The sequence below is a fragment of the Diadema antillarum genome, unplaced genomic scaffold, assembly GCF_040938485.1.
Source record: "Diadema antillarum isolate AM-2024a unplaced genomic scaffold, OU_Dant_1.0 scf00000203, whole genome shotgun sequence".
NCBI classification, from domain to species: Eukaryota; Metazoa; Echinodermata; class Echinoidea; order Diadematoida; family Diadematidae; genus Diadema; species Diadema antillarum.
Window position 1 is genome coordinate 1,032,062 of NW_027271092.1, and position 11,237 is coordinate 1,043,298.

The following is an 11,237-nucleotide window of genomic DNA, read 5'->3' on the forward strand; positions in this document are numbered from 1 at the left end:
TGGTAGAAAGGCGTATCTATAGTAAGGCCTTTCTGCCTGAAAACCACGGTCCATTGCCAATTACTAGCATGACTAGTACGGGCAGTTAATTTGGCAGAAAGGCTTATCTGTATAGAGAGGTAATTGTTCTGTAGATTCTGAAGAAAGGCCTATCTGCTCATTATAATATAACACTCATTTTACCGACAGGTGAATTAGGCCCTATCATTAAATGTGTAAAATCAATTAAAAAAAACACCACCAAAACAACAACGATAACTCATGAACGACACCAAAGACTGAAAGAATGAATTTAGATCCATAATGGATAACTAAAAGAGGAATCATTGGGACATTAAGGACATGAAGGAAGTGATTGACAATTTAGGTTTTCTGTCGGTTATCAGCTAGCATTTGAACCAAACTATACTTCAACTACTGCCAAGGATTCAGTACCGCTTTGATTTCATTTCAAAATGGGGATTTGATGATTAATGTTGTCGAAAAGATCAGAGAAATGAGTAACAAAAACACCTCCTGTATTATGTAAAGCGTCAACATAAGCTCAACATAGCATGACAAAGCACTAAACGATTGTAAAGCACGAGTTTTATTGACGTGTCGTTTTCGGGGAAAAAAATGGTAACATGTTCATTTCTCTGAAATAGAAATAGCAGGTGTACAGATCGTCTTCACACAATCCTTTGAAACAAGGATTACATAAGGATATGATCATTAAAATGGCAAAAGTTTGGCAGCTCACATAGCTGAAAGTTCTGTTTATTTCCCCGTCAATCAAAGACGACTTTCCGATCTTCGACACATTATATTCACATTTTCTGACGTAAAGAAGTGAATGATTGTGAACCGAAATAGTCTTAGCGTCACTAAGTCATGGTAGACAGTCAACGTCCAGTTCAGTGAAGTGATAAATCAGTATTCTTGAATTTTGAAGGGCACATTCATGAAACTTCGGTGTGTCGAGATTTTCGCGCCTTACCTGATTCTACGCAGAATGATGGATAAGTCTTGTCCACAAGCAATACAGTGGCTAACATGATTAGAAGATCCATTATCTGGTATACAACACGTGATACGTGGAATCCCTGCATGTTGCTATGGAGAGGAGGAAGAAAACTCAACCAAGTAAGCCCAGTGATACTGATATTTGAGATGGTAAGTCTCGGTCAAGGTAGCACTGTTAATACATGAGCAGTCTAGTTGTGTATACAGGTATCCGCGGTTCAGACAGGAGAACACAACGGCTCTTGTCATGTTCGTGACAAGGAAAACTTACTCGTAAGTGTTTTGACGGCTATATAAATGTTTCATGGTAGTTTCACTCTCACTTCCATGCTGTGAATCATACATTGCATCCTATAACATCTATTCTCAGACAGATGAATGGTATCGAGGCGCTTACCAGCATAAAGTAAGGCTAAGCAAAGCAAAACAAAACAAAACAAAACAAGAGAGATTGATGTAGCGTGCAATAATTGATTAATTGATTTAGCGTGCAAAACAGACATAATAATATGCTACGATCATGTATCTTTGTGTATTGTATTTCTACCAACATTTTTATCTTCTTCAAACATCACTGCACTTTTCTTTAATTGACTTTCTCAATCTTTGATGACGGATGATACCTTTTGGCTTATCAAGATCGCAGCAAGGCATTTAAATGGTTGTTGCTAGAGAAGAAGTGATCTAAATCAAACTAGAACCGGAATTTGTCAACACTGACAAATTAGGTGAGCCGATCTCTTCGAAAATCAATGATTTGAGTCCTGATCCCAATAGGCATGACCGTAAAGGTTTCATCTGTGCGGGTTATGGACATTGGCCGTGTGATGTTTGGATTCTCATTTAGAAAAAAGGGAGTCGGGTTTGCCATCTTTGGTACCATATTCCGTATTCACTATAACGAAGATACAGAATAAAGTATATTTGACCATTGACCCCACTTTCCACAGCCAAGATGGCATCTGAGGAAGAAATGGTTATTTTGTGAAATGATCCTGGTAACGTGATCTTTGTGTGTGCAAAATATTGGAAAGATAGGACATGTATTCACCAAGATACAGGATGATACATTTATGACCTTTGACCCTAGTTTACCTACCCAAGATGGTGTTCGATCAAGTAGTTGTTACCTTATAAAATAATGTACGTCACATGAACTAAACATGTGCAAAATATGGGGGTACTAGGGAATGTTTTTCATGTGTTATTGCAAAGAAATTTGCAAAAAGAAAGAAATATGAAAATACATCGAAGCTAAGCTTTAATTTAAGCGAAGTTTTTCGACGTGATTTCGACGTCGTATGAAAAAAAACCGGAGGACACATTACCGATAGCGCTAAGTCTCAGCTAACACATATTAAAATCTGGGAGAAATTCACCGTAGGATAAGTTAGATAGTGCTCGATAAAGACAGTCATGTTAATTTTCATTTCAAGAAAAACTGTACTCCTATAGAGATAACTCGCAAATGGGTCAAATTTGACAAGGTTTCCTTCAATCTATTTTTACGAGGTGAAGACTTCATCCAGCGAAATTTTTGATCGATTAAAACTGATAGAGCATTAAATCAGCTACAGCATACTGAAATCTGGGTGAAATGTGGGCAAGGATAAGTGAGATACGCTCGAGTAAACTTGAAATTTGATAACGTCATTTAGAAAATTTACTTTTTTTATTTTATTAAGAAATTTGATATCTTTTCATAATTTTTCCAGAATCGCCAACCCATGGAATGACATGTACAACTCATCAGCTTTCAAAATATGTCAAGAAAATGGGGGGTCATCGTCCATCCTGGCAAGTAAATTCGAATTGAAAATTGGCGGTTTTTTGGCATTGTTGCACTGTATATCGCCATTGACGCGCGCGCGGAATTTCAACTTTGACGGGCCCGTATGACGTCATATTGAGTCGGATTGACTTGAAACTTGGTAGAAATATTCCTTGACATTTCAGGCATCCGATCTGTGTAAAAAAAGTGGAAATTTTTATTGCATATGAGCTGTGCGTGCGTATATGCGCGCGCGCGTACGCGTCCGTCCAATTTTTCAATTTTTCAAAAAATGCTCCAAATGGTCTGAAACGTGTGCAAAAAAATTTGAGCTCGATTTGAGCATACAAATATTTCAACGCGCGCGTACGCGCACGTTTTAAGAGAAAATATGAATTTTGAGAATATGAGTAGAATGCGCATAACCTGAAATATATATGACGTAAATTTCATTGAAAAATTCCATTCCATTAATGGGATATGAATGAAAATGTGTTTTCATATAATGACGTCATAGTGACGTCACGGTCGACTGATCACAATGATACATTAGATTTGTCGTCTTTGGGACATGATACATATACTATGGTATGAGTTTGAAATTGATACTCTGAGAACTTTTTGAGTAAGTAGATACACAACTTTTGTCCAGAAATAAGAAGAACACACTAAGAATCCGTACAGATACAGAAGGTGATCCGAGAGGATACTCGGATCACCTAATGAAGCTAAGCTTTGATTACTTTAGCCGAGTTTTTCGACGTGCTTTTGACGTCGTATGAAAAAACGGAGGACTTATTGCGACAGCGCAAAGTTTCAGCTACAACATTTTAAAATCTGGGAGAAATTCACCGAAGGGTGAGTGAGCTAGTGCTCGATACAGACAATCATGTCAATTTTCACATCTAGAAAAATTCCCTCCAATAGAGATAACACGTCATAACGAAGATAAAGAAAGAAGTACATATGACCTTTGACCCCACTTTGCACAGACAAGATGGCATCTGAGCAAAAAGTGGTTATTTTGTGAAATGATCCTTGTAACATGGTCTTCACGTGTGCAAAATATAGGAAAGATAGGACAGGTATTCACCAAGATACAGGATGAAACATTTATGACCTTTGACCCTCATTTACATACCCAAGATGGCGTCTGATCAAGTAGTTGTTATTTTATGAAATAATGTACGTGACATGAACTAAGCATGTGCAAGATATGGTGTTGATAGGGTATGTTTTTCTTGAGTTATTGCAAAGAAAGTTGCAGAAAGAAAGAAATATTTCAATACATCGAAGATAAGCTTTAATTTCAACCACGTTTTTTGACGTGATCCCGACATGGTATGAAAAAACGAAGGGTACATTTACGATAGCCCAAAGTCTCAGCTACAACATATTAAAATCTGGGAGAAATTCACCGAAGCATAAGTGAGCTAGTGCTCGATAGAGATAGTCATGTCAATTTTTATTTCCAGAAAAACTGCACTCCCATAGAGATAACACGTAAACTGGTCAAATTCGACAAGGTTACATTCAATCCATTTTTACGAGGTCATGCTGTCATTCAATCAAAATTGTTTTATTATAACTGATAGAGTATTAAATTAGCTACAACATACTGAAATCTGGGTGAAAATTGGGCAAGGATAAGTGAGATACGCTCGAGTAAACTTGAAATTTGATGACGTCATTTAGAAAATTTACTTTTTTTTTATTTTATTAAGAAATTTGATATCTTTCATAATTTTTCCAGCATCGCCAACCCATTGAATGACATGTACAACTCATCAGCTTTCAAAATATGTCAAGAAAATGGGGGGTCATCGTCCATCCTGGCAAGTAAATTCGAATTGAAAATTGGCGGTTTTTTGGCATTGTTGCACTGTATATCGCCATTGACGCGCGCGCGGAATTTCAACTTTGACGGGCCCGTATGACGTCATATTGAGTCGGATTGACTTGAAACTTGGTAGAAATATTCCTTGACATTTCAGGCATCCGATCTGTGTAAAAAAAGTGGAAATTTTTATTGCATATGAGCTGTGCGTGCGTATATGCGCGCGCGCGTACGCGTCCGTCCAATTTTTTCAATTTTTCAAAAAATGCTCCAAATGGTCTGAAACGTGTGCAAAAAAAAAATTGAGCTCGATTTGAGCATACAAATATTTCAACGCGCGCGTACGCGCACGTTTTAAGAGAAAATATGAATTTTGAGAATATGAGTAGAATGCGCATAACCTGAAATATATGTGACGTAAATTCCATTGAAAAATTCCATTCCATTAATGGGATATGAATGAAAATGTGTTTTCATATAATGACGTCATGTGACGTCACGGTCGACTGATCACAATGATACATTAGATTTGTCGTCTTTGGGACATGATACATATATGGTATGAGTTTGAAATTGATACTCTGAGAACTTTTTGAGTAAGTAGATACACAACTTTTGTCCAGAAATAAGAAGAACACACAAAGAATCCGTACAGATACAGAAGGTGATCCGAGAGGATACTCGGATCACCTAACAAGTTTGATATTGTATTTGCAGATTTTCATATCTTGTGTAGCGATCCTGAATTATCACCTATAAATTCATACCAAGATCTTCGAGAAGGGTCTTCAAGCATGTCAAATTTAGAATTAAAAAATCCCCCCTCGAAAAAAAAAAAGAAGAAAGAAAAGAAAGTTTTATCTTCTACCACTGAGCTCTTAATTGAAGTGAAGTTGAAGTTTATTATCTCTATTCACATGTTTACATGGTTTAATACTTATAAAAGACACATGCATGAATACAAGATAAAAAGTATCAGAAAATAGCATGAATGTTAATAATAGCCGAATGCTAATAATAACCGATTCTCGTCTAATATAATGGTTCTAGAAAGATAATAGGTACAGTGCAATGATTAGCTCTACAAATTGTAGTTTGCAAGTACATGTACATGAAACACGAGCATAATTATACACATATTATTTACAACTATATTTACATCATAAAACAGTTGGTATACATCTCCTACTATATTACAATATGAATGGATATGTGGGTCTAAAGTATAGGGACCCTAATATAATAAGCAAGGAATATTAACGTTTATATATTTTTATATGTTTATTTGATTGTGTGATGTTCATGTATATCACTAGGTTTAACTAAGCGTATTGAAGGTAAGAAGGTACGAAGTTACAAACGCATTTATATATCATCATGACGCGACTGAACTCAAAGCATTTGTCTAGTGTCATTCATTGAAGACTTTTGAACGAAATCAGCCGACGGTGTGTCACATGTCTCAATATTATTCGTGCGCCCTCTTTTGAACATTTTGCAGCTTAGTTGTATAGTCGTGATAACACTAGACTTGAAGGATTGCTGGGAAAAAAAAAAAAACCTTCGATTTCTTTATCATGCAAACACTTTTCTCGGTTTACATTTTCAATTTATTTAGACTCAATTCTTTTAATCAAACCACCATTTAGTGTCATACTGAATTTAGTGAAAGTTTCAAATTCCCGAGAGCACAGGAACCAATAATCATGACATAGTGTAGTGGGGGAGGTGGTGTCCTCTCGGGGGATTATTGCGGGGTGTGGGTGTATGTGTGTTGAACTGGATGATTTACTAGAAGTGTGATGGGGTGCTAGGTGTGTGAGTACGCCCTACTGGTTCTGTTGCGGGGTTCTTATGGCAATCCAGTGGGTAAGGGGCGAACACGAGGCACCATGAAAGATGACCGAGTGGGAGACGGATCTGCCTGTATAAAACAATGGGAGAGGTCTTTATTAATATGATTGTACATGTAATGATAATATCATTACAAACAAACATCTTTGTCCAACACAAATACATGCCTTAAAATGCACTTGAAACACTAACTCTCGAAACACTGTAGTGTACGATATCATGAAATCCGTACATGTTTAACACCAAAACCATCTTAGTCATATAGTAACACACAAATACCAAGTGAGTTATCATCCTTTAAGCCTGGTAAATCTACAGTGGAGTATCAATAATAGTATCATAACTAGTGAAAGCATCTGCCATATCATCAGCTGTATGTGTCATAAATCTCTCTTTCTCTCTGTTGTTTCACTAATCATGACTGTTAAAAACCATTTATAATACATTAAACAGACTGTAAGTGGCTGGATACAAATGTTGTATTGTGGAACCATCTGATACATTGTAAATGTGTTGCAACAATATCTGCTTTTTGAGACTTACACATTTTGTATGTTACAACACTGTAATGCCTATTCACATAGAAGGCTCACTCTACGGAATAAAATCATACTCTCCACTCTTCATGACAAAAGCAGCCAGTGTCATGTCCACTCTGTTAGTGTAATGTCAGACCCCATATGTGACTCTGCACCTCAAAACAAACAAAAAGTCGCCAGACATGAATTTTTAGTTAAGACCATATTCTGAAAGAGCAGACTTTAAGCTTTAAAATGATGTATAACTCAAATCAAATGGACTCTCCTAACCTATCTAAATATTGGAAAGAAAGCACAAACTCAGGAAAAGTGTGAACTGAGAAAAGAGGCTCTGAAGTACAGTGTCTATTCAAGCGCTTAATCTTTACCAAACCGTGCTGGCTGTGCGATGAATGGGACAAAAAACAGGAAGTAAACCACCAGGGTAACAACAATGAAGGGATTATCAGATTAAACTGAAATTAAGCATGCCTCATTAACACATTCTGTCCATAGTTAATGCCAAATTTCAAAGCAGTAGCACTATCCTTTCAAAAGTTATTAGCGTTGAAAGTGAAGAGTGTGGCAAGGTTTTTCAGAAATGAAAAAGGGATTCTAAAGGCACACCTAATCACACTATTCTACCAAAAATGTTTGAGATAAACTGCTAAAAAAACACACTTTCCTGCCCGTTTTATGATGCCAAATTTTAGTATAATGTAAAAGAAGACCCGCTCTTTCAGAAAATATAAAAAAGTCAAGTTCGACTAGGTTGACCCATTTCACTTATTTCCAGTCCTCACGCAAAATCAGTGTGTGCGACTTTATGTTCGTTTTGAGGTGCACTGTCACATATACATGTAATAGGATAAAGACTTTTTACATCTGTGACTACCAGTCCTTGCATATAAAATATACAAAACATATCTCATTCATCATTATTTGTGAAAAGAATAATACCTGTTTTGTTTTAGAATCCAACAGAGATCCGACTCAAACTATGCTATTTTGTTTGAATAATAAAAACAAATGAGACAGCAGTTCTCTCTTCAGTAATTTAAATTGCTGAACAGTTTTGCCCAAACGTAAATGCGTCTATTATTAGCACCTTCACATAACCTTTCTTTGGTCACATTTGCTCTTGAATAAAAGTCATGTGATATCATATGGATAAATCCTCTTTTCAACCAACCATTCCTAACACATAAAAGTCACTTCGTCACAATCAAATCAACTATTGCTTAAAACAATTACAATCACACATCTGATCCATTCTAGGTTCTACTACATCAAATCTGGAATGTCAGCAAGGTAGGATGGCGGTATGATAATGCTGAAAAATTACATTATACCAAACTACTGCAGATCATACAACTTTAGATCACAGGGTACACCAACTATAAAAAACACATGCAAATCTACACAATGACTCAGCATGACAAACCTTAAATGATGGTAACGGCAGTGCAATACACCTGTATTCTTAACTCCACCATTGTGTGTGTCAAAACTATTAATGGTGATCGATACTCAGATAAATACTTCTTTAAATCTCTTACTAGACAGCACATTTACAAAATACCCTGGTCCCTCCTATCAATATACAAATAATGACTGCTTATGAGGGCACAGTTAAAATTATGGGCCCAAGGTGATGTGAAAACCGTAACTATGCCCGAAGCGAAGCTGAGGGCATGGTTATGGTTTTCACAGCACCGAGGGCCCATAATTTTAACTGTGACCCGAATGTCAAGCAGTTATTTGTTTTATATACCGAAAATATAGAATCTTCTTATCTGATTGGTTAAAAGGGGAGTCATGAATTAGGTCTAAACAAGGACTAAAAGCTGTTCAAAATTATAGCATCCGCTTTGATTTTGAAATGTAATAAGATTGTTAGAACTTACCAAAATTATGACCTCTTCTAGTTCTACTGGAGTACTGTGTCGATCCATCCAAATCAGAAAGTTTGACTGAGTTCCACAAAAGAGTCAGTAACAGTTAAAATCCATCACGGATGTTTTTGAAATCCATCAATCCAACTGTTCCAACACAAATAATTTAACACATGCACAGTCAAGAACAGTTAAACATATTTACAGGTGGCTGATTTCACACTTCTGAAGTTACTTCTGATGAAAATGCACCACGCAGTTGTGAAAATTGTAACTGGTGGGTTTGTTCTCCTGGCTGCTGGTGTTGGTTATACTGACAGGGATGTTCATTGTGCCCCGTGGTGAATTAGCAATGTCACGCAAGATTGCCTCCAGATCAAGATCCTGATTTACATGGCCAGGAATGTTATCAGCAATCGAGGAAGTTGAAGGGATGTCAATAGCTGATGGTCCCGCAGATGGTGCGATTTGGAGTTGCTGGTTTGGATTAGATCTAATTGTTGAACTTATGGCACGGGCCATTTCTTCCTTCTTCTTCTCTGTGGTTCTTGCGTAGTGCTTCAAACTGGATTCAGAATGGTGACCAGACACTGACATTATGTCCCTGTCTTTAAAACCTGCATCCCTCAGAAACGTGATGCTAGTAGCACGCAGACAGTGATTCGTATACACGCGGGTTCCAGCTTTCAGGGAAATTTCCTTCATCTTATCACCAAGCTTATTTTTCCCAAGTGGAGAGTTGCAGTACCATGGACCTGACCTTGGCACTTCTGGCTTGGGTTTCTGCCAGAACCATTCACATTCTGGGTTGAGCTTTTCCACATATGACAAGAAGGAAGCCACTGGACATCTCGCATCATTTGTTTCAATCATCACACCACCTTGGCTCTTTTCAAGATCATCCTCACGGTTGTTTTTTGTGAGTGTATCGTTAAAAGTTATGTATCGCTTTCCAGTACGCGACTCCACATTCACCTCAAAACTATCACGTGTCATTTCTCGCAGATTCTCTCGTCCTCTGTTGCAAAAGTACAACATGAAATCCAAGAATACCTTGTTCTGAAGGCCCAATGGATCAGATACATCCAGAGAATCTTGAATGATGCTCATATCTTCCTCGGCTATTGCCATCTTATGTTTTACATATCCTTTTCCCTTCTGTTTCAATGTTGCTGAGAAGCTCTTGAAGATTCTTGATGATCCAGCAAAATCAGCATGCAGGATGATGTCAGATTTACCTTCATTGATGAAAAAACGTTGGAGCCCAAAACGGATTGCCTGCATGGTCTTTTTGCAGTACAATTCACCATTCTGTTGACGTGCGCTGCAATAGAACTTCCCGATGATATCATCCAGGTCAGAATTCGGCAGTGCAACTACCGTTGCCAAATCCATACCAATAAGCTTCAAGTAATCTTCAAACACCTTCACCGCGTACTTCACTTGTTGCTTAGTACTCTTGCTAGCAGCGGCATCCATCATTGCCTTGAGTTCCTCATCATTCACTAGGTGAAATCTCTGATTTTCAGCCATGTTCTCGCTATTTTGACAGATGTAAACAAATGCGCTACTACGTTTACTCAGGGAGGTGAGAGGCGAGACAAAAAGGAGTGGGCACTCTGCCCTGAGGGTTTTCCCTATCACTCAACACAGGATTACAAGGGATCAGTGCCCCAACGAACAAGTAAACGACCTCTTACGTAACGAGGTCAGTCTGATCGTTATCACTGCTGTTTGATGTTCGATCCTCGGGGCCGCGGTGATTTGGCCCTCTATCGTTAGGAGTATGGACAGGCCAGTTGACTTGTGTGTGTTCACAAGGACGTGTATGAGGGTTTTACATTCTTTATGCAGGCTCACACGGCATATGCTCTTGGGACCTGCTAGTCTAAGAATTCAGCTCTCGATAGATACAAAAATTTTGAAAATCGGCCAAGAAGAAGTTGAGTTTTGACAATGTAACTGTTTAACAATAGCCATTGTTTTGTTCTTGTTTTAATCAAATTACGACGCAATGTCAAGTGTAAATCCTGACTAGTGCTGACGAAATTCACCTGTAGATCAGCAGATGTTGGGGTTTTTCTTTAGTCTGATGTATCACTTCATTGTTCGCTCGTGTTGGTTCTCTTGTCATATTTTTTGGGAAACTTGCATACATCCGCCAAGACATGTTTTTTCTGGTCCCACTAACATATTTTTGTGAGCAATTTTAGTTCTCCAGGGGATGAAAACACTATCTGAATGTTTTTTTGTTGTATGCTGGGGATATATTGAGGCAGGAGGGCTCGAATCTACAACAGAGTGGTCATGATGGAGACTACTATAGGACCTAATCTTGGTGAAATAACTTGCCTCCT

General features: G+C 37.7%; 1 protein-coding gene across 1 annotated transcript; it reads right to left on the reverse strand.

Annotated features, from left to right (window-relative positions):
• Positions 1 to 9,111: 9,111 nt before the first annotated feature.
• LOC139723939 (uncharacterized protein KIAA1958 homolog) lies at positions 9,112 to 10,413 on the reverse strand. Its single transcript, XM_071635140.1, has one exon. It carries the CDS (start codon positions 10,411 to 10,413, stop codon positions 9,112 to 9,114), a length of 1,302 nt encoding a protein of 433 aa, XP_071491241.1.
• Between the last annotated feature and the right edge of the window lie 824 nt (positions 10,414 to 11,237).

Excerpts from the sequence above, each read along its gene's own strand:
- LOC139723939 (XM_071635140.1), bottom strand. The coding sequence starts at position 10,413 with ATGGCTGAAAATCAGAGATTTCACCTAGTGAATGATGAGGAACTCAAG.